This window comes from Dromiciops gliroides, chromosome 4 (assembly GCF_019393635.1).
Source record: "Dromiciops gliroides isolate mDroGli1 chromosome 4, mDroGli1.pri, whole genome shotgun sequence".
Classification (NCBI taxonomy): domain Eukaryota; kingdom Metazoa; phylum Chordata; class Mammalia; order Microbiotheria; family Microbiotheriidae; genus Dromiciops; species Dromiciops gliroides.
Window position 1 is genome coordinate 58,333,916 of NC_057864.1, and position 24,365 is coordinate 58,358,280.

The 24,365-nt window shown below is 42.0% G+C and overlaps 1 protein-coding gene across 5 annotated transcripts in view; it reads right to left on the reverse strand.

The window, feature by feature from the left end:
• Nucleotides 1-5,043: 5,043 nt before the first annotated feature.
• The window catches only part of ILDR2 (immunoglobulin like domain containing receptor 2), a 99,958-nt gene continuing 80,636 nt past the window's right edge, over nt 5,044-24,365 (reverse strand). For 3 of the 5 annotated variants that reach the window (XM_044001685.1, XM_044001687.1, XM_044001683.1), the window contains 3 exons: nt 16,595-16,708; nt 13,110-13,326; nt 9,763-11,877 (listed from right to left, as the gene is read on the reverse strand). In XM_044001685.1, the coding sequence (XP_043857620.1) occupies nt 11,151-11,877; nt 13,110-13,326; nt 16,595-16,708 (1,058 nt within the window). In that variant the 3' untranslated portion in view covers nt 9,763-11,150. Of the gene's footprint in view, nt 9,073-9,762; nt 11,878-13,109; nt 13,327-16,594; nt 16,709-24,365 lie in introns of those variants that run through there. The other 2 variants (XM_044001688.1, XM_044001684.1) reach the window with 1 other exon arrangement.

Genomic DNA, 24,365 nt, shown 5'->3' on the forward strand with positions numbered 1-24,365 from the left:
AATAATGTTAATAATAATAATAACAGCTAGCATTTATATTATGCTCTATAAATATCATCTCCTCTGATCCTCCCAATTACTTTGGGAGGTAGGTGCTATTATTTCCTCATTTTACAGATGAGGAAACTGAGGCAGCGATTAAGTGATTTGACCAGGATCACAAGCTAGTGTCAGAAGCTGAATTTGAACTCAGATCTGCCTGACTCCAGGCCCAGAGCTTCCTCTATTCACTGCCCCCCTCCCCCTGAGCTAAAGCCTTCAGAGGGTTAGTGGCTGTTCAAAACCACCTCAAATACCCTGTTTTCATATCATCTGTGGAAGAGTGGGTGCCAAGATACATGACTGATCCTGGAACATTGGCAGGGGTATGGTTCTTGGGAAAGTAAACTGAACGTTCGATCCAATTGGCTCCTTTTCTTCATCTTCCCCCAAAAGCTGCACTCACCTGTGGCCCGTGTGTGGTAACCTCTTTACTCAGCAAAGTCTGGCCTGTTGTTGGGAATTGTTAAGCAGACCCTGCTTAACTAAACTATAATTCATCTAGCTTGAGACTATGTGCTCTGCAGACTGATGAGATCATCAGACTTCACTCGACCTGTATGAACTAAGGTCTCCACAGCAGAAAAACAAACCCCAGTGTTAGTGGATCATTATCTTTCTCCCAGCCCATAAGTGGCCCCGACTGTCAGTTCTTAATGGATTTGAATTTTGCATTGACTTCCAGAGCTTATTAAAAAAATGTCACCAGTTCCTCAAGGTTTCTTGCCATTTAAATTTTTGACAGGGTGTATAATAAAAGCTTCTCCTGACCACTTCCGCTCTTAGCCATAAACTGTTGATGAGGCAGTGATTTTTTTGAATGCTTGGGTGAAAAAAAAAAAGTATTTTTAAAATTTGCCATCTCCTTAGTCCATGGCCCTATCTGTCCCTGGTGTGACTAAGTTCTGCCCAGAATAGCATGAAGAGGATGAGAAAATTACCTGTAATTTTTGTTCTTTGATTTGACACAATCAAAACAGATCGCTGCTCTGTGAATTGAAGAATATAGGTTCCTGGGGATTGATGCTAACTCGTCCTCCCCTCTGCTTCAGAACATTCTCAAGCTAAGGATGAGGCAGACAGAAGTGTCACCACCGGATTGTCTTGAAAGTTTTTCAGGTGGCAGGTAACCAGAATGTTCCCCTCCCCAGATGACTGAGAATCAGCCTCTCTGGCATTCAACACGGGTCATTTGGAGACAAAATTCTGAAGGTTGATGAATGCACCATTTTAACTCTTTTTTTTTGTTTGTTTGGGTTTTTGTTTTTTTTTTTAGCGAGGCAATTGGGGGTTAAGTGACTTGCCCGGGGTCACACAGCTAGTAAGTGTCAAGGGTCTGAGGCCAGATTTGAACTTAGGTCCTCCTGAATCCAGGGCCGGTTCTCTATCCACTGTACCACCCAGCTGCCCCACCATTTTAACTCTTACTGACGCAACTTAGAAGAAATAATGTGCAGAGTGGGCCAGACCCTTGGTCTTTCCCAGAGTGTAGCCAAGTCATTTAAGTTTCTTTATACCTCAGTTTTCCCATTTATAAAATGACTGTAAGATTACCAGTTCTTCTACCTACTTTACAGGATAGCATTTGGCGGACAAATTAGATTGCTCCAAATTATTTGGAAGGTACTAGAAGCAGCATAATGTAATGTCAAGAGCACAGGACTTGAAGGAAGACCTGCATCAAAACCTGGCTGCAATGCTTACTAGTTATGGAACCTTGGAAAGGTCATCTTGCTAAGCCTTAGTTTTCTCATCTGTAAAATGGGGGGGAATAATATTTGAACTACCTCCCTCACAGGCTTTTCAGGAAGAAAGTGTTTTGTATAGGAAAGTACAATATAAATGTGAGCTATCATTATTTACTAGATAAGAGGGAGACAGCAGTGGTATAATCTGTTTTAAACTCTGCCTGATATTGTCCTATCTGCTTTGGGCAAGTTGTCCTGCCTTTGATGACCTTTTCCCCATGTGTGACTAAATAATCTAATGATGGCTAGCATTTATATAGTACTTTAAAATTTGTAGAGCATTTTATAAATACATTATTTTATCCTCACAAGAATCCTGGAAAAGAAGTACTCTTATTATTTCCATTTTACAAATAAGGAAACAGAGGCAGACAAGTGACTTCTCAAGGTCACACAGCTAGTCAGTGTCTGAGGCTGGATTTTTACTCATCTTCTTGACTTCCTGTTCCAGAACTCTATCCATTGTGCCATCTGGCTGGCTCTAATCCAACACTGGGTATAGTTAATTTAGCACAGCTTAACTATGAGCTAGAGAACTGCAGAACCAGAGAAAAATCCTCATCCACAATATGCAGAGGCCCCTACCAGGTTGAGCCCTAGTCTCAGAAAGCAAAACATCACCCCCATGCAGTTAAGAATAAATTATGGGGCAGCTAGGTGGTGCAGTGGGTAAAGCACCAGCCCTGGATTCAGGAGGACCTGAGTTCAAATCCGGCCTCAGACACTTGACACTTACTAGCTGTGTGACCTTGGGCAAGTCACTTAACCCCAATTGCCTCACTGAAAAAAAAATAAAAAGAAATCTCCTTTTAGGGGCAGCTAGATGGCGCAGTGAATAGAGCGCTGGCCCTGGAGTCAGGAGTACCTGAGTTCAAATCCGGCCTCAGACACTTAATACTTACTGGCTGTGTGACCCTGGGCAAGTCACTTAACCCCAATTGCCTCACTAAAAAAAAAAAAAGAATAAATTATGTAGTCTCCCACTAGATTGTAAGCTATTTGAGGGTAGGGATTGATTTGCTTGGTTATATTTATATCCCTAGCACTTAGTACAATGCCTGGCACATAGGAAACACTATGTGCTTTATTATCTATTGATCCATCTATCTATATATGTAGCTATCTATATATTCATCCATGTATGTATCCATGTGTGTACATATATGTATGTCTGAGTGTATGTATGTGTATCATCTATCATCTATCAATATATCTATAATCCATCCATCCATCCAATCCATCCATCCAATCCATCCATCCTATCTATCTATCTATCTATCTATCTATCTATCTATCTATCTATCTATCTATCTATCCATCTATCCATCCATCCATCCATCCATCCATCCATCCATCCATCCATCCATCCATCCATCCATCCATCTATCCATCTATCCATCTATCTATCCATCATCCATCTATCTATCTATCTATCTATCTATCTATCTATCTATCTATCTATCTATCTATCTATCTATCTATCATCTATCTATCTATTTCACTTCCTCTGTTAGTGACGTGCATCATCTGGCCTGTAGATTGGCTATAACATCAGAGTAGCAACATTAGGGAGAGGTAGAATTCAGATTCTACACTGGGTAGGGCCAATACAACTGATTGGTAGCAGTAAGTCAATGGAAAATGCCACTGCCTCTCTAATGAGCCTATAACATTTGGTCCTGGGATGTGTGGGCACAGACCCAGTCCTCCCCCACCTTCACTGACTCAGCTGTGATTCACTCAAGGAGGCAGAACCTCATGAATCATAGGCCTGTCTAGCTAAGCCTATGTCTCTCCTCCAAACCCTGACAAGCTAAGTCCTCCTTAGGCTATGTAAAAATCAAGGAAAGCCTTTTAGGTGACAAGAGTCTAGTCAGTGGCTATTTGGTGACCAGTACTTCTCACAATTCCCTACTGACCCAATCTTACATTGAACCCAAGAATGAACCCTGGAAAATTTGAGCTTGGCTTACTAAAGGCCTTAGAACAGCCTGCAGTGTGACAGCATACAATGAACCCCCGGGGCCACCCATAAGCAATATGATGTAATTTCAGGGATCCTTGGAAGGCTTTTCTCAACCTTCTCCATTTAGAAAAAAGACATAAAAATAAAAAATAGTGGGAGGTGACCATTAATTTAATACCTTGTTGTGACATAACATTTTTCCATTTTTAAAGCCCATTATCTTATTCGATCCTTACAACAATCCATGAAAGAAGCTGGGCAAGTGTTGTCATTCATGTTTTTTTGTTTGTTTGTTTGTTTGTTTTTTAAGTGAGGCAATTGGGGTTAAGTGACTTGCCCAGGGTCACACAGCTAATAAGTGTTAAGTGTCTGAGGCCGGATTTGAACTCAGGTACTCCTGACTCCAGGGCCAGTGCTCTATTCACTGCGCCATCTAGCTGCCCCTTGTCATCCATGTTTTATAGATGATGAAACTAGACAGCAGTCCAGAGAAGTAAGTTAGCAGACTACCCAAGGTCATAATCTAGTTAGTGGCTCTGTGTCAAGCCTTCTTTGCTCAATTCAAACTCTCAAACTCATACTAATGCATCAGTGATTGATGTCATATCTTTTCATGAGGCTGGGTTTTAACAGAGATATGGAAAGAGATATTTGGCGGGGTTAAAAAAGAGAGTTGTAGGGGGAGAGAGAAAAGGGGGTGGTATTAAACATAGGAAAGAAGATGGAAATTTCACAATTTTCTTTCAAACCAGCTCCTTCCTAATGAAGGCCATGCCTTACTTTGAGGTGGTAAAACCCTCAATGTATTTTCCAATGGATTACATGCCCGACCATTGGCCAAATAGATATAATTCAAATGCATTCTAATGTTAGGGAACATATGGGATGACTCTCTGTATTCCATAAAGTCCTTAAAGAAAAGGGATAAAAGGTCTAAAGAAATGTTATAGGATTCCCAGCCAATGTACTAAAGGAAAGAATGATAACACATCTTGTTCCTGCTGTGTGGGTGTATTTCACTCTGTACGATAGCTGTATTCATAGAACCTTAGAATGTTAGACATAGAAAAAATTTTAATGATCCTGTAATTTAACCTCATCATTTTATGCATGAGGAAATTCAAGCCCAGAGATGTTCAGTAACTTTCGCAAGGTCACAGAGTTAGTGGCAAAGACTAGAACTGGTGTCTCTTTTCTTTCAAGTTAGTGTTTGTTTCACTACATCATCAAGAAAGTTACATGCAAAATAAATCATATTTCATATGTCACATATCAGAAGGTGGCACTGCATTAAACAAAACTTCAGTTTATTCTTTTGTAAAGTGAAAATCCTTCTGGTATATAATCACCCTCATTTAGCTATTTTCCAAATTAAGATTTTGTTCAACAGGTGCTATTGTTTTTGTTTTTAAGGAGGACGTATCTGGGCAAAGAAAACACACAGATTATTTTTTATAAATTTAGCTTGAAAACATTTTAAGTTCTTTGACAGCTTATAAACTTATTTGGAAGCTTTTGTCCATAGCTAGTCTTATTTGTTATTTCATAGATTAGAACTGATTATTTCATATGTATGTGTCTTGTTGACTCAGCTGGACTGATAGCTGCTAATGAACAGAGGCAGACATACTATTTCTCTATAGAAAATTGCACTCAATGAATTGATTGACGAGGCCACACTGCAGCAAATGCACTAGGTGATTTTGAGATCATTGGGGACATGGTACAAAAAAGTCTCCATAACTAATGGATGGAATTTTATAATTAGTAATTAATTTACTTGAGCTGTTTCTCTTGAAATCATCATTTTAAGCGGGAAGATTCCTGAACAGGAACACATATCAGTTTCTAATACCTTGGTTGGCTTTCCTCTGAGTTAGAGGAGACAAAGGGAGGCACTAGGGCACCGAGTGCTTGAAAACAAAGGTATAGGAGGTAGTAGGAAGGGTCAAAGGGGAGTCAGGTGTATTTAATGTTGAATGGCTAACATTGGCTTTATTTAGTCTCACCATTCGGAGAAACCCTCCTATAAAAATGGAGCCTAAGTGTTCTCAAGGAAGAACATTTTCTATCTTGGTTGCTATCGGAAAGTTTTGATGGTTATTGTGCCCCTAAAAGTAAAATTCCGAGTTTTTCTTCTCCAGGTTATTTCATAAACCTTGAGGTTATCTCGTCATCAAAATGTAATTCTTTTTTCTTAGAGTGAGGATTGCTTCATTCTTTGTATTTGTATCCCTGCAGGTAACACAATGCCTGACCCATGCATAGTAACTGGTGCTCAAAAATGCTTGTTTGAGTTACCAGTTTATTATCTTTTTATTGTTTATTTGTAGTTTACAGTCTTTTGAAACTGAGGTTTCCAATTATAATAGTTCTCTTCCCCTTGCTCCTCACCACCTTTCTAAGAATCATACATACAGTCTGCTAATAAAAACAATATATTTTTTTTTTGGTCTCTGTAGCTGGTGCTGTTTCTCTTTGATTTGTATGAAGCCTGACATAGTGCTCAGTTTAAAGAGATAATACACCGTGACTCCTAAACTTCATCTGTATCAGGGCCCAAGTAAGCTAGACTATGAAGCTGTGGTTGTCTAAGAACAGTAAGCTACAGAGAAGATGACAGAGAAATGAGACTTCATCTTTTTCATCTGAACAGGGGCCAAAGGTCAATGATGAGAACAAGTCAGACTATGAGGAAGAGGAGTAGGCAAGCACCAGCATTATGATTTGATCTTGTTATTGAAGAAGTCCACTCATCTCTCAGGAATGGCAGTAACTGGAGCTGCTGTAAGCACCCTGCCCTGTTCCACTGTGAGGGTTAGGGCTACTTTGTGGTCCCTTTGAGAAGCCAACCCTGCTAATGGGTATGGCCCAAATCTGGGGGAAATAAATCCTCATTTCACCTATAATATGTGGTATTCAGGGTGTATTTTCCCACTTCTCTAAAAGGGACCTGGTTATGTTTCAATACCCATAACACCCAGTTTTGAGAACTGTTATAAAATACATTGGAGACCAATGGAACATTATCCTCACTCTTTCCTGTACGTGACCTTTGGGCAGGTGGCTCTGCAGAAGCCCAAGGAGATTCTGAAGAAGGGATCCAAAAGAAGCAGGACCCACAGCTCCTGAGGTTGGAAATGAGATTCCTTCTGGGAGTCGAGGGTAATAGATGGGGATTTCAAGGTCAAGTATGATTATCCCTTCCAAGAGATTCCAACCTAAACCTGGGCTAACCTACCAGTGTGGCAGGGTCTATGGGCCATCTGAACAATCATTCAAATACTTTGCCCAACTGACTGGTGGTTATATGATGCCCAGTGCTAAAAAGAGGCATGAGATGTATGGTCATAGGGCTAGGCAACCAGACAAGATATTCTCCTGTACAGAAAAGGAAATTTTAGGAGTTAGCTGCCTTCCCATGCCTCAAATGAGAATCTCTCTCAAAATCACATGGCTCAGATTATATAGGGGCCAGCCCATGATATATGAATGAAGGATGGAGAAGTGAGCATGAACGTGGCTTGTAGAACCTCAAACTTATATGCTATGATCAGTTTCCATAGTGAGCAACCAATGGCCTTTACCATTGCCAACCCATTGTAAACTCCACAGGTAGGATCCTGGTCAGTGAAATAACAAAAGAATCCTTGTATCAGAAGACATACCAGATTGAGACTTAAACAAACTTGATCATTCAGGCTTGGGAAGAAGAAATCCTCTCTTTCTAAGAGAGCAGTATTCATTTGTTCATCCAATATTTACTGTGTCTACTAACCACAGAACACTAAGAAGTATTCAGAGCATTAGCTTGCTTAGCCTGCAAGGACTATTCTTCACCATCCCATGCTGACTTAAGAGTTAGCAGAAATGGGATAGCAAAAGAATTCATGGCCAAGAAGGCTCAAACATCATCAGTGATACTGCTATTTTTGTGGGGAAATGGTAAACATGCAGAACTGTCACAAATCTGTTTTCCCCGAGTCTCTGTCTCTCTGTCTCTCTCTCTGTCTCTCTCTCTCGCTCACTCTCTCTCGCTCTCTTCTGCTCTCTCCCACTCTTTCTCCCGCTCTCTCTCTGTGTCTATCTCTCCCTCCTTTTCTTCTCCTCTTTCATTTAACTATTTCACAAAGTTATCTCAAGGTTCCCAAGGACACCAAAATCCTCTCACTGCTGGAGGCACAGTTCTCTTAGGTTATGCCACCCAGCTAAGCGAAGAGGGGAGGAAAGCCCTTTATTAGCCCAAGTCAGGCCAACTTGCATGTTCAAGTGAGCAGCATAAAGAAAAAACACAGTTTGTATTGTTAAATGTCACGTGTCCCAAAGAAATAGATCCTGGACCTGTTATCTCACGGGTATGGGGGTGAAGAAACTCCCCCAACCGATGCAGGTCATCCTTTTCTCTGTAATATACAGGCTGAGAGCTGCCTGGAATGCTGAGAAGCTAAGGGACTTGCCCAGAGTTACAGAGTCAGTGTGCGTAGGAGGCAGGACTTGAACCCAGGTCTTCTTGGCTTCTGGAGCCAGTTCTCTGACCACTACGCCATACTGTCTTCCCTGTGTCTCAGAAACTCATATCACTTTTCAGGAAGGTGTGTAACCCTAATATTTTTGGCTCCAGTCACTAAAGAATCATCAATCAGAACAGCAAACTGAAGTCCCATTGCCCAGCATGGCACCATTACAAAGACTTGCAGCAAATACATCAAGTGGTTTCCAAAGGCCTTCAGATTTTGTCATCACATTAGATGAATAGTACAGAGATGGTCAGGAGAGCAGCAGTTTTTTGTTTTTGTTTTTGTTTTTTGTTTTTTGCTTTAGGGCCATGTTCAAATGCTAGCAGAAGGCCTTCCCCTAGGATTGGGGAAAAAAAATCACCTTTCTTGTCCTTGTCCAAATGAGTCAAAAGGGATTCTGAGGAGGGTGTGGGAGATGTGGAAAGTGTACCATAGACAGAGGCTATATCAGGTGATAAGAGGTCGAGAGCTAGCTTTGTTTTATAGTAGAAAACGGCCTTTTGGTTCTGGTTCCGCAAAGCAGAGTAACAAGGTTAAGGTGAGAAACATGGGAACAATCCCAATCCGATCCTAGTTGGTTTTCTGACCAGTTTCTTGAAGAGCTAATTCAATGGACTCTATGGTTTAGGCTGAGTCTCCTCAAGACAAAGCTGGTAACTGGCAAGTCTTCCATATCTGATGGCCTGCTGGGTCTTGGGTCAGATTCTTGTCCCCATAGTCACCTCCTGGTTTCTAGTCGTCCAAAGAGATGCCTTGAAAACAAGTATCAGACCACAAGGGACATCCTGGTTGGAAAGTCATTCTGGGGAGAGAAGGAAGAGAGGGCAAAGTTAGACCACAGATGGGCTCAAAAAGTTAATGAATTCTACTTACTAGCTGTGTGACCCTGGGCAAGTCACTTAACCCCAACTGCCTCACCAAAAAAAAAAAAAAAGTTAATGAATCCTTAAATAAAATTCACAAAACACAATATCTGGGCAAGGACAGTTTCTCAAACAAGACACTCCATCTCTGCACTCTGGGCATATTCTCTGTCTGAACCCCATGCCTGCAATGATCTCTCTCCTCATCTTAGCCTTCTGGTTTCCCTGGGTTCCTTCAAGTACCAACTAAAATCTCACCTTCTACAAGATGCCTTTCTAATTCCCCTTAATTTTAGTCTCTTCCCTCTATCAATTACTTCTAGTTTATCCTGCTTATAGTTTTTGTACATAGTTGTTTACATGTTGTCACCCCCATTAGAGTGTGAGTGTCTTGAGAACAGAGGCTATTTTTTGACCTTAGTATTCCTGGCTCTTAGCACATAGTAGGTGTTTGGCACATAGTAAGTGCTTAATAAATGTTATGGACAGCTAGATGGAGCAGTGGACAGAGTGCCAGGCCTGAAGTCTCCCTGAGTTCAAATTTGGCCTCAGAAATTTACCAGGGCGAGTCACTTAATCCTGTTTGCATCAGTTTCCTCATCTGTAAAATGAACTAGAAAAGAAAAATGGCTCATCACTCCTGTATCTTTTCCAAGAAAACCCCAAATGGGGTCATGAAGAGTTGGACATAATTGAAATGACTGAATGACAACAAAATAAATGTTGACTGACTGACAAAAGAACTAGATTTTTCCCTCATATACTAAAAAGCACTCAGACCACAAATAATGATAAAGCTTTTCATAAGAAGGTAGTTGTAAATCATATCCTAGACCAGTTAGCTCAGTTGCTGGATTGAGGGCCAATCTTCTCTTAATTTCCTAAAGAGAGCTTTGTTCCTTAGTTATAGACTAACCTATGCAGCTTCTACCTCCATTTCTGCCCCATCTTGCTACTGGTTATAAGTACCAGATAAGAAAGAGAGAGTGGATAGCTCACCACAAACCAACTCCTACTACTAAAAAATTAACCCAAAGCACCTACAATAATACACTCCTGATAGCTGAATAGGAATACTATTCCCCGAGAGCAGAATTTTTTAATCTGAGGTCCATAACTTTCAAAAAATAGATTTTTATTTAATGATATTTAGCATAATTAGTTTCCTTTGTAATCCTGCATATTTTATCTTCTGCCTTTAAAGACATTATTCCGAGAAGTCCATAGCTTTCACCAGACTCTCAAAAGGCTCCATGATACAATAAAAATTAAGAACCCTGATCTAGATGGGAAATGAAACCAAGAACATAACAACTACATTTAAAAATGTTGTTATTGTTGATGATGTGGGTAGTAGTTTTCCCATTCATCTGCTCGTTGCCTAATCTCATTGGGAAGGTTGCAAAGAAGCAATGGATCCTAAAGTTAAGGGGTTGTTTTCATTAAAAATAAACAAATAAATAAACAAACAAACAAATAAATAAATAAAAAATCCTAGGGGGCAGCTAGGTGGCGCAGTGGATAAAGCACTGGCCCTGGAGTCAGGAGGACCTGAGTTCAAATCTGGCCTCAGACACTTGATAATTACTAGCTGTGTGACCCTGGGCAAGTCACTTAACCCCCATTGCCCCACAAAAAAAAAAAATCCTAGAATGCCACATCCTGTGACATCCTGTTAGCATTTTTCTAGAGTATTTGATTAAATAGTGTATTATTTGTCCTAATTAATAATTTCAAAATGTGGTTTTGAATTAACTTATAGCCTCTGTAATAACCACCCAGACTTGCTTCTCCCCTCCTATCATCAAGAATCCCAATTCATACTTTAGCCTATCCTTGCAGAGTGATCCTTAAAAAACAATTGCCCTGCACCAATTTCCCCTCAAACTCAGATGACTTGTACCCACTTGAATCCTGGAACCCACCCCCTAAAAAGCTCTTTCCATTCCACTCTGTTCTTTGTTCCAGGCCCCTGTTCTCTAGATATAATGTCCCCTGCCTCCTGACGGTTCCCTTCTCATCCCACTTGGATCAGGACCACCAGACACGGCCTCACAGTTTTCTTGGGTAGCTCCTTTTTCCTCTTCTTTTCTGAGTTGCTATGGTACAACGAATCCCGGCCCCTGTAGGAGGGGCCTCGGGTCAGCTCCAGTTCAGTGTACGGTGGCAAGTCATCTTCCATCTCGTCTTCTTCCCCTGGCTGTGGTGATGGTTGCTGTCCACCCCCAGATTTGTAGGTTGTCGGTGGTGACCAAGCATAATAGCTCCCACTCCGTTGGAGTGGCTGGGAACTCAACTTTGAGGGGGTCTCAAGGCTCCCTCCGCCGCTGCTGCCCTCACCCCGGGACTTCCTCTCTAGTACACTGCCCAAGTAGGTATGGTCATACTTCTGTCCAACGCCTGGGGTACGGCTCACCAGCCGTGGCAGGTGTTTATCTTCATTCGCCCGTCTTCGGGGTGGGCTATAGGTCCAGCCCCGGTCCGAGTCCGTCAGAGGCTCCCGGCTTCGGCTCCTTTTGCTATAATATTCTTCTAGAGAACCATCATGATATAGCCCGCCATGTGCCCGTGACTCTGATCTCTCAAAGCGGCTCCCCCCACGAGCCTCTTGGCTGTTGCCCTCCCCTCGGTGGGACCGCTGACTGTAGGAGTCTGCAAAGGCTGCCAACTCATCCATGGAGACAGCTGGCATCCCCATGGCAAAATTCTTCCGGGACAACATCTCTGACTTTGACCGTTGCTGGCTGCAAGCAAAGAAGCCATCAGTCCACCTTAACCAATCAAGAAACATTTACTGAGCACCTACTAGATACAAGATAATATAGCTGGCCTGAAATAGGAGCAAGGCCTGATACCTACTGGTTTTTCCCTCCAATCCCATGATCTACATTCAAGGTTGGGATATGTGGTAAGGAACAACACTTCACATCCATAATGATAACAACAATAATAATACTAGATTAGATTCATACAGAGTTTTGAGGGTCTCATTTAATCATCTGCCTAGTTAACATTCCAGACGCTTTTGTGCAATATTTCTTCCCTTTCTTCCCCAGGGTATAGAGAAAGGGGGGCTTTGGAAAGAGTGGGTTGAACACAGTTTCTTTGCAAAGTTTAATTAGCCAAGGGTAGAAATATATCCTGTTTTTCTTGCACAGCAAGAAGACAGGTGTGCAGAAAGTGTTACTATGAAGTATGGTTGGGGGGGGTTTTAGAGGCTATCTGATAAAATAAATGAGATGAATGGGAAAACATGTGCATGAAGATTCATAAGGACTTGGCATAGTTCAAAGAAAAAAAAGGGAATTGATTAATGTTTTGACTACAGTCTAACAAAGTAATTCTTGCATAAGGCATTCAAAAAATGTTTCCTTGTTTAAAGTTATCTATGTAATGGAGAAGTCCAAGTATTATTTGTTATAGCCATCAAAGAAGCATAGAATGCCAAGAATTCAACAAGCATTTATTCAATTCCGAGGACTGCGTACAGGGTACTGAGCTGAGTGCTAAGGCTAGAAAGATGAAAATAAAGTGCTTGTCTGCAAGGAGCTTACAATTGAGTGGGGATGAGGTGTGCACATAAATAAGTATTTTAAGAGAAAATAATGAGGGGAATTGGGGAAATCAGAGCGCCTTGAGAAATTCAAGGATGGAGGAATCATTTCTCTTTGAAATCTTGAAATGTCATAGATTTCAAGATGGAAAATTTCCAACATTTATAGACAAGTATGTAGGAGAGTTGAGACCTGAGATATGTCCTCCTGACTTTCTATTATGCCAATGTAAATCAATGATCTATCAAAAGACATGGATGCACAAAGATAACAAGAGAGGAGAATAAAGTAGCCTTATTAGTACAGAATGGGGAAACGATTCTGTCATCAGGTCTGCCTTTCCTTACATTTTACACCATGCCCATTCAACCCACACCTTTGCTTAAACTCTGTTTTACTTTTGGACAAATCATTTTCTGTACCTGTGCCTGAAGCTGTCTCGATCCTCTTTGTTATAATTGGAGGGGGAGGGCCCATGTCCTGACCCACCACTGTTCCCCATTACACCTGTCCAATAGTCTGTGTCACTCTCCATGTTCCCCAAAGAAGGGAGTGGCTTCCTCCGCATCTGGCGGTAAGATTGGCAGAAATTTCCATTCTCTTCATGCAAGGAGCTGAGTTCAGAAATGGTGTTATTATCTGCAAGAAAATGGAAAAACCCCATCACCAACAAGACATCATTCCACAATCTCTCAAAGCCAAAGGTAGTATGAGAACAGCTTAGCTGAGGGCCGTCTGCATCCTCTAACCCAGGTTGGGTTAATGACCAAAGCTACTTCTGCTTATGCTGCAATGACAGGAATTGGTTGCAACTTAAGGCCTAACAGCTCACAGAAAATGATGCTTCCTTTCTGTGCCTGTGCTCCTTCTCCTGGATAGGAGAATACTTGCTATTTTTTTTTAAGTGAGGCAATTGGGGTTAAGTGACTTGCCCAGGGTCACACAGCTAGTAAGTGTTAAGTGTCTGAGGCCGGATTTGAACTCAGGTACTCCTGACTCCAGGGCCGGTGCTCTATCCACTGTGCCACCTAGCTGCCCCTATACTTGCTATTTTTTAACACTGATGAACAAGACTAACAGAACCCAAAGGAAGCTGGGTGAGAGGCAGGTATACAGGGAGAGAGAAGCCAAGGGACCCAATATTTATCTTGTTTCTTATCCTGTCTCAGTAACTGGAGGATAGAAATATTCCATCTCGTGAGTGGCAGTGTGGCATAATGGGTAGAGAATTGACCTCTTGAACCAGGGAGATGCAAGTCCTGCTTCTGACACAAACTGACTATGTGACCCTGGGTAAGTCACTTATCCTCTCAGGGCTCTAAGTAGCTCCCTGGGATTGTAAATGGCAGAGAAGGTGCTGACCAGCATTGATAGAATGGATTTCCTAATCTGGGGGTTCTCCTTTAAAAGTAAAATGATAGGGGGTGGCTAGGTGGCACAGTGGGATAAAGCACCGGCCCTGGATTCAGGAGGACCTGAGTTCAAATGCGGCCTCATACCCTTGACATTTACTAGCTGTGTGACCCTGGGCAAGTCACTTAACCTCAATTGCCTCACCAAAAATAAAATAAAATAAAATAAAAGTAAAACGATAGATTTCCTTCTGTAGACCTAGCAGCAGTTCTCCTTGTCTGGGGTGAAAGACCAAAATTGCCTGATAAATCTGGCAGCCAGAGTCCCACAGCACCCTGAACAGCCAAGAACTGGAAGCCTCAAAGGGCTGAGGGAGACCCTTTGCCTCCAGTCCTGAAGCAGACCGCAAGACCACATGTAGAAGGACCTCTGAGCAGGCAGGGTCTCAACCTGGAGACTGGAATGAACCACGTTAGTCTGCTTAAACCTGAACTGCACCAAACCAAACCTGAACATTCATTTTAAAAATAAAATTTCATTTGAATAAGCCATCTGCTAGATCTGCATCAACTGGAACTAATCCTAAATATTTCCAAATTCCTGATAAGAACCAGGATAGACGTTGGGGGCTTCTGGCTTCTTTCTCCTCTCCTTTTTTTGCCTGCCTCTCAGCAGCATCCTTTGGGTTGTGCTAGTCTTGTTCACCCGTGTTAAACATGGAAAAGGAAAACATCTGAGAAAGGATGATGATGTATAAGGAGGGTGGGCCTAGAGCATTCTGGGAAGGCAGCCCTAAGTTGTAAAATATCCAGCTCTTTCTTGTTGGTGTATTGTTGTTCGACCTTCATTCTCAAAGAGGATCAATGGCATCACGAGCATGGTGTCTTGACTTTGAGGTGAGCTGGGTTGAGGTATCAGCCTCACTCTCTCCTCCAGAGTCACTGGAGTCCAGTGGCAAGCTCTTTACTTATTTAATGAAACCATCATTTCCTTGGGGTAGCTAGGCTACCCGTGAAGATTGTAACACCGCCATACCTTAGCAAGAGCTGCTATAGTAAAAAAAATTAATCTCCTAGTGGCCAGTCCTCTGGAAATAAAACTCTTCGGATTTAGCTAGTCTGGTTGCTCAACTGCTAGCGCCATGGTCCATCTCTGAGCCCATGTTCCCAGCACTTAGCACGGAACCTAGTGCAAAGGCACTTCATAAATAAATTAATGAACTCCTGTTGACTGACCGATGACGAGCGTTCTGTGACCGTCTGACACTCTTTCTTTTGCAGTGGTACCTGTTCTACTATGCCAATTCCCTTTCCCAGGCCTTCTCCTTCAGCCAGGCCCATCTATGTGCCCTAATGCAGACCCATCACCACAGCACATACATCGAGCCCATCAAATGCAGTGACATCTGCATTTCTGACATTGCAATCTGGAGACGGTCTTTTTATAGTAGGTGCAGTGGGAGGCTACAGCAGTGAATACTCCCCAGACAGGATAGTTTTAGAATGGAGAGCTATGTGCAATGTGTTGGCTCCTTCTAATCTGAACAGAATCCCCTAATTATGACAGATAACCCACCACGCCTGTTATCAGCTTGGGGAAGGGAGAAGGAGGCTCTTGTTCAGAGCCTCGTCACCAACTCCAGCAGGCCTTCCATAACTAGCCCTCGCATGTCAGACCTGCTACATGCAGACACTAATGATATGTGGTTACTAAGAATCCATCCCAAAGAATCATCTTTGTCAGCTATACAGGCTACAGGCCTGTGAATGAACTCAGGGCTGAGGCCCTGCCACCAAGAGGTTCTTTAATTAAATAAAGTCCTTCCTACAAGAGTGGCAGCCCCCCCCCCTCCCCCGGCCCTCCCTCAGTCCCTTGAGCCTTCCAGCACTTAGGATGACGTAGGTCTCAGGTCTCCAGATTCATCAGGTAGTTTGGTTCTTTCTTTCAAATACCTCCTACAAGGGTGAATTACTGCCAGGTCTACAGAGTTGAATGTCTAGGTCTTTTGAGTCAGTGAACTGCAGGATTCAGTCTCTACATCTTCAGGTGCTTTTTTTTTTTTTTTAGGTGTTTTTTTTTTTCCAGGGCAGTGGGGGTTAAGTGACTTGCCCAGGGTCACCTAGCTAGTAAGTGTCAAGTGTCTGAGGCCAGATTTGAACTCAGGTACTCCTGAATCCAGGGCTGGTGCTTTATCCACTGTGCCACCTAGCTGCCCTCCCCCCCACCCAGGTGCTCTTTTAAAAACATTTTAAAAGGTGGAGTGTTTCTGACAAATTTTTTCTCTGTTTCTCAAGTTTTTCCATAGTCCCAGTGAGGCTAATGATCCCAATACACAAATGTGGCATCATGTGGTAGATAACAAGAGATTCCTTCACCCAGAAAATCAGGAACCTTCTATTCTTTCTCTGGGCCCACTCAAGGTGAATTTTTCTCAAGGCTGTGGCACCAGCTGCTGCCACCCTTGATGGTTCTTACCTTGGCAAACCCTTGGGGCCAGTAGGCCACCTCTTAGAGCTCTCAGCATAGAACAAATTACAGAAGACTTATTACTCACATCTTTCTCTCATCCTTCTGGTTGGATCAAACTGAGCCAGTTCCTTCTCAACATAATATAGGACTTTCATGGAGTCCCGTTCTTTGTCAGCTTGGATCCGGTACCCTTTACGAACTGTCAAGAGAAGAACAGGAAGGAATAATACAAAATTATTCTACTTAGCAAGCATTTATTAAGCACCTACTATGTGCAAGGTGTGGTGCCAGGTGCTGGCAGTACAAAACATAGAAATGAAAAATAGTCCCTGAACTCAAGGAGCTTACAAGCTATTTGGGGGTGGGGGGTGGGAAGAGGGGAAACAATGCAAATAAATTCATACAAATAAATAAATGGATGGCCTCTGAGGTCATCCATTCCAACCAGTACCTTGACTAAGAATCTCTTCAACCAATCAATAAAAACTTATTAAGTGGGGGCAGCTAGGTGGCACAGTGGATAAAGCACTGGCCCTGGATTCAGGGGTACCTGAGTTCAAATCCGGCCTCAGACACTTGACACTTACTAGCTGTGTGACCCTGGGCAAGTCACTTAACCCCCACTGCTCCGCAAAAAAAAAAAAATTATTAAGCACCTTCTATATACCAGGCCCTATGCTAAGCACTGAGGACAAAGTGAAAGGTAAAAGCCAGTTCCTGCTTTCAAAGAGCTTACAATCTAATGGGTGAGACAACATACCAACAACTATAGTTAAAGCAAGCGATAAATGGGAAATAAATTTTTTTTTTTTGGTGAGGCAATCGGGGTTAAGTGACTTGCCCAGGGTCACACAGCTAGTAAGTGTCAAGTGTCTGAGGCCGGATTTGAACTCAGGTACTCCTGACTCCAGGACCGGTGCTCTATCCACTGCGCCACCTAGCTGCCCCAATGGGAAATAATTTACAGAAGGAAGGCACTAGAATTAAGAGGAGTTGAAGATATAACATCCCTGTCTAAATGGTCACCCAGCCACTGCTTAAAAAAATCTCCAGGTCAGAATCCATTCCCTTTCTGTGGTCTCAAACAGATGATCTTCTGATTCCCCTTTTATGAAAATAAGCAAGAAGTATGAAGTAACTCACCCAGGTCACACAGAGTATCAGGGATGAAGAAGTCAGGACCGGGCTTTCTCTGTTCACTAGAGGACCCGCTAGCTCTAGGCTAGAGGGCAGTCACCTCTGGTCACCAGTGAGGCTGCCAAGAAAGCCTGAAGCACAGGCCAAGGATCGAAGGAGAGGCAAAGTGAGGGGGAGGGGAATGCATATAAAAAGTGAGGGGGGGCAGCTAGGTGGCACAGTGGATAGAGCACTGGCCCTGGATTCAGCAGGACCTGAGTTCAAATCCAGCCTCAGACACTTAACACTTACTAGCTGTGTGACCCTGGGCAAGTCACTTAACCCCAATTGCCTCACCAAAAAAAAAAAAAAAGTGAGGGGGAGAAAAAGAGAAAAAAGAGAAAAAGTCAAGAATTCTTTGGAGTTGGGAGTGATGGAGCCAACAAGACCAGTGCTGTGGGTTGTCTCCCCCTGCAATGGAGCGTGTTGCAGAATATAGGATTTGACACTGAGAAGGGATAATGGAGGTGATTTAGAATAGCCCATCCCTGAAACAGAATCCCTACTACAACACAGATGGCAAGTGAATTTCCAGACCTCTGGGATGATGAATTACCCATTTCTCAAGACAGCCTATTCTACTTCTGGAGAACTCATTGTTGGAGAAGGTTTTCCTTACATCAAGACCAAAATCTGCCCTTTGGCAACTTCCATCGCACCGCACCACCGCCCCCTGGCCCAAACAGAATAAATCTACTCATGTACAAAAATGCCCTTTGAATGCTTAAAGACGGCGCTCATTTTCATGGTATCCTGGGCTCAGAGGATCAGAGCCATGTGGTCTATTCCTCCTTTGTACAGAGGAACAAACTGAGGCCCAAAGAGGTAAAATTATATGCCCAAGGCAACACAGGTAGAAAACATCAGAGGAGAGACTTGGACCTAGGTCTTCTAAATCCAGTGGGGCAGCTAGGTGGTACAGTGGACAGTGTGGGCTTGGAGTCAGGAAGACCTGATTTCGTATCTGACCTCAGATACTTACTAGCTCTGGACAAATCACTTAACCTCTGTTTGTCTCAGTTTCCTCAATTGTAACAGGAAGACAACAAAGGTCCCTATTTTGAGGGTTGTTGTGAGAAGCAAATGGGATAATCATTACAAAGCACTTAGCGCAGCGTCTGGCACATAGTAAGTACTATATCAATGCTGTTTATCATCATCATCCATAGTCATTTCCAGGGGCAGCTAGATGGCGCAGTGGATAAGCACTGGCCCTGGATTCAGGAGTACCTGAGTTCAAATCTGGCCTCAGACACTTACTAGCTGTGTGACTCTGGGCAAGTCACTTAACCCCAATTGCCTCACCAAAAAATAATAATAATAAAAAATACAGTTGCATAGTCATTTCCACTGCCTTGGGCGAAGGTTGCCACCACATCTTTTTTTTTTGGGGGGGGGGCCAGGGCAATGAGGGTTAAGTGACTTGCCCAGTGTCATACAGCTAGTAAGTATTGTGTCTGAGGCTGGATTTGAACTCAGGGCCTCCTGAATCCAGGGTTGGTGCTCTATCCACTGTACCACCTAGCTGCCCACTCCACCCCCCCATCCTTTTTTTTTTTGGTGGGGCAATGAGGGTTAAGTGACTTGCCCAGGGTCACACAGCTAGTATGTGTCAAGTGTCTGAGGCTGGATTTGAACTCAGGTCCTCCTGAATCCAAGGCCAGTGCTTTATCCACTGTGCCACCTAACTGCCTCCCCCCCACATCCTTTTAAGACTGGATAGAAAGTTAACATCCAATTCTTTTTTTTTTTTTTTTTTAGTGAGGCAATTGGAGTTAAGTGACTTGCCCAAGGTCACACAGCTAGTAAGTGTTAAGTGTCTGAGGCCGGATTTGAACTCAGGTACTCCTGACTCCAGGGCTGGTACTCTATCCACTGCGCCACCTAGCTTCCCCTAACATCCAATTCTTAATGGACCTGATTCACAAAATGTGGGAAATAGTAATGAAGGGCATTGTATGTGCTTCTAGAGAAAGGCCTCCTTTCTACTCTCTGGTCTAATTTTCTAAAATCGATGAGGAGGTAGGTCATAGTGCCCTGATTGTGGGCAAAGCCTACACACACACACACACACACACACACAAGCTCTATTTACATCGCAGATGAGAATTCTACATTTTGCAGTACTCTAATCACAGAACAGGCACCGAAGACAGTGAAAGACACCCACACACACATTTGCAGGTGCACTGATTATATGAGAACATGCTGGGCATCTCTTGCACATTCATTTCAAATTGTAGGATGGATTTTTTTTTTTAATTAATGATTCTCAGCACACATTTTTTTTTAGTGGAACCTTCTCTTGGAGGTTAACTCTAAAATTCTTACATGGAGGCAATTATTAGCAATAATGATTTTATTTATCAAGCACTCACTCTCCCATCTCTGCAGAGGCGTTAGCAGAGTAGTACAGACAGTTCAATTAAAATGCAATTATCCTACGAAAATGCTGTATCTCTTCTAAGGCAGCTTGGTCTACTGGATGAAGCATGGGGCTGGGGATCAGGAGAACAGTCATCCATTTTCCATTCTACCAATGAATCACTGGGTGACTGGGAGCAGATAATAGCTTCTCTGAACCCCAGTTTCTAAATCTACTAAATGGGAAGAATTATATCTTATCTTCTGTGTGACTTATGGAAATGCTGAAAGAATAAGTGAGACCATCAGATCTGAGTTCTCTGTAACCCAAGATATACAATAAATCTAAATATACCTACATGTATACATGTATGTATACACACATACATATACATATATACACATACACACAATATACATATTCATATATATATATATATATATTAGGTGAGTCCCAGTGCTACCTCTTCTCTGAAGATCTTTTTTTGTGTGTGAGGCAATTGGGGTTAAGTGACTTGCCCAAGGTCACACAGCTAGTTGAAGATCTTTTTTGATCCCTCTACCTGGCAGCAATTTTCCTTTCCTGTGAATTCCAGTAGAACTTTGTTCATACGTATTTTATGGAACTTAATCACTTTATATTTGGCCTTAGATTTTGCATAAATGTCTTACTCTCCTTACTAAATTGTCAATCCCTGAAGGCTGGGATTGTGTTAAAATGATATGTTATCCCATAAAGCATATAACACAATGCTGAACACAGCAGATGCTCAACAAATGTTTAATGAATGAATTAATATCATTTTAATAGTGCTTTGTTTTGAGTTTTTTTGCAGGGCAATGAGGGTTAAGTGACTTGCCCAGGGTCACACAGCTAATTAAGTGTCAAGTGTCTGAGGCCGGATTTGAACTCAGGTACTCCTGAATCCAGGGCCAGTGCTTTATCCACTATGCCACCTAGCTGCCCCAATAGTGTTTTAAATAATGACTATTGGGCAAAGTGGTTAATTTTTGTAGGATCATACACAGACTCAGAGTGAAAAGGGACCTCAGATTTCATGTAGTCCAGGAGGAATCCTTTCTTCAAGATCTCTGACATATAGTCTTCCAGTCTTTACTGGGAGACTGCCAGTGAACACTTCTAAAGTTGGCCATTCTAGTTTGGGCCACCTCTAATTGCTTCTAGAATCACAAAATCTCAAGAGCTGAGACTTCAGATGCCATCCACTATAACTGATAGCTGACACCCCTACCAAGTGGTCATCCAGTCTCTTCTTGAAGATCTCCAGTGAGGGGAGGGTGGAAATTCATTAGCTCTCAAGGCAACTCATTCTTCTTTTGGCTAGATCTTAGGGAGCTAGCAATAATAATAATAGTAATAGCTAGCATTTACCTAGCACCCACTATATACCAGGCACTGTGCTGAGTGCTTTACAAATATTACCTCAACACAGGGAAGTAGGTGCTGTTATTATTCCTATTTTTACAGATGAGGAAACTGAGGCAAACAGAGATTTTTTTTTTTAAGTGATTTGATGCCCAGCATCACATAGCTAGTAAGTATCTGAGGCTGAATTTGAACTCAGGTCTTCCTGACTAAAGGCCTAGTATTCTCTCCACTGTCAAATCTATCTCTGTACTTGTTTTAACTTACTGTTCCTAGTTCTGCCCTCTGGACCCAAACAGAACAAGACTAATGAGGGTGCTGTTTCTACCTGAAGATAGCTATCATGTTCACCCCTCAGTTTCCTCATCTATAAAATGAGGGGGTTGGACTAGAATTCTGTAAGAAACCTTTCTTGAACTCCCTTAATGCTGCCTGGATTGATTATCTACAATTCACCCTTGTAAATTCTCCTCTCTGTACAGAGTTGTTTGCATTTTGTATCCCTTATTGGACTGTTGGCTCCTCAAGGGAAGGTTCTTTCACCTTTTTTTTTTTAATCTCTAGAACTTAGTACAGTGCCTAGCATGTAGTGGGGCAGCTAGGTGGCACAACGGATAGAATGCTGAGCCTTGAGTCAGGAAGACCTGAGTTCAAATCTGACCTCAAATACTTCCTAGCTGTGTGACCCTGGAGAATTCACTTAACCCTATTTGCCTCAGTTTCCTCATCTGTAAAATGAGCTGAAGAAAAAAGTGACAAACTGCTCTAGTATCTTTGCCGAGAAAACCCCAAATGGGGTCACGAAGAGCTGGATATAACTGAAAAACACCAACAAAGATAGCATGCAGTTGACATAAAGTAAATGTTTACTGACTCTCTGACTAGACAACCTCTCAAGTCCCTTCCTGGTCTATGATACTCCAATTCTTTTCTCTAGTCCTTTTTGTAATATAATGCCATTCTTTGGACATTTTCCAGCTTGTCAGTATCTTTCCTTAAATGTGGGGTCATAAACTGTACACAGTGTTCCAGTTGTGGTCCGTCCAGGGCAAATTCAGGAGGATGATTAATCTCTTTTGTTCTGGACACTATTTTTCTCTTAATACAGTCTAAAATTGCATTATAAATGAGATCCCAACCAGATGAAGTTTACAGTCTAGTAAGGGAGGTAAAATATGTGCATAGGGGCAGCTAGGTGGCGCAATGGATAAAGCACCGGCCCTGGATTCAGGAGTACCTGAGTTCAAATATGACCTCAGACACTTGACACTTACTAGCTGTGTGACCCTGGGCAAGTCACTTAACCCCCACTGCCCCGCAAAATATATATATATATATATATATATATATATATATATATATATATATATATATATGTGCATAAACAGTATAATGAAAGATAGGATGCAAGACTGCCATATGAGAGGTACAAAGTGCTATGGGAATCTAGACAGACAAGAGCCTATTTTCAGCTGGAAAGATAGCAGAAAATGTCATGGAAGAGATGGCATTTTAGGTGGGTCCTAAAAGATGGGTAGGAAATGAGCTTGTGGGGAAGGCCATTGAACGCAGAGGGAACTGTGTAAATGAAGCTAAATAATAGCAATGGATGATATCTTTATATATTAATATAGATATGTAGATGTCTATAAAAGGTTCAGAGAAACCTGAGAAAACTTAGATCAACTAATGCAGAGTTCAAACAAGCAGAACCAAGAAGACCTGTACAGTAACAACCACCTTGTAAAGACAAACAACCTTGAAAGACTTAAGGATTTTGATGAATTCAGTGACCAACCCAATTCCAGAGGTGATGGATTCAAGATGCAAAATGAAAATATATATTGTGAGAAAATAATTATTAATAATCAATTTCTTGGGGGATCCAGGGATTAGTCCTCTCTCCCTACCCCCAAAGAAAGTCCTGTGTCCTTGAGAGTTTGTCATCAAATCTCCTCTGGGACAAACCCAAGCTCACAAAAGGAGCTTTGAGTAGAGATAGATTCTTTTGTCTAAATAGCCCAAGGACTTACTGATGAGACTAAATCACACCTAGATGAATGGACTTTGCTCTGACCAGTTTTGATTGAGGGTCCTGCATTCCTTTTTTCTGATGCCATCTTTGAATTTCATTATAATATAGCCCACCTTCAAGTCACATCTATCGGTTAGATTTGAATAATGCTAACCAATTAGATTTGTTTGATGTATAATGACAGTTAGATTTGAATAATGCTAACCAATTAGATTTGTTTGATGTATAATGACAATTAGATTTGATTAATCCTGTATCAAAAAGGGATTAAAAAACCTGGACAGGTGGCCATGGTGGCTCTCTGGAACCACATGATCTCTGTCTCTCTCACACTATCTCTTGGGTCTCCTTGGGACCACATGTTATCTCTTTGGGGGACCACATGTGCCTTTTGGGGACTTTTCTCTTGCTTGTGCCAACTGTTATGCTGAAGCTCTCTTTCTGCCTACTCTACCATGTGTCTTGGGTCCACAAGAAGATAGGGAGACATGTGGTCAATCTCTGATATAATATTGATAAATTAATATAAGCACATCCAAAATTTGTGTCTATGGTAATTATTTTCAATGTCACAACATTTTCTGGACATGGGCAATGTAGGGATTTGTTTTGCTTAACTATGTATGTGTGTTACAAGAGTTTCATTTGCCTTTTTTCTCTATGGGGAGGAATTGATAGGGAAAGAGAGAAAATAAATGCTTATTAATTGAAAATAAAATGAAAAGATCTATAAAGTGTTCTACATTCATTATTTCATTTGATCCACATCTGACATTTACTCCCTATGTCATCTTGGGGCTAGTCACTTAACTTGGGCCTCAGTTTCCTTACTTGTAAAATGAGGAGATGGAACTGGATGGCCTCTGAGGTCCCTTCCAACTCTAGATTTGTGCT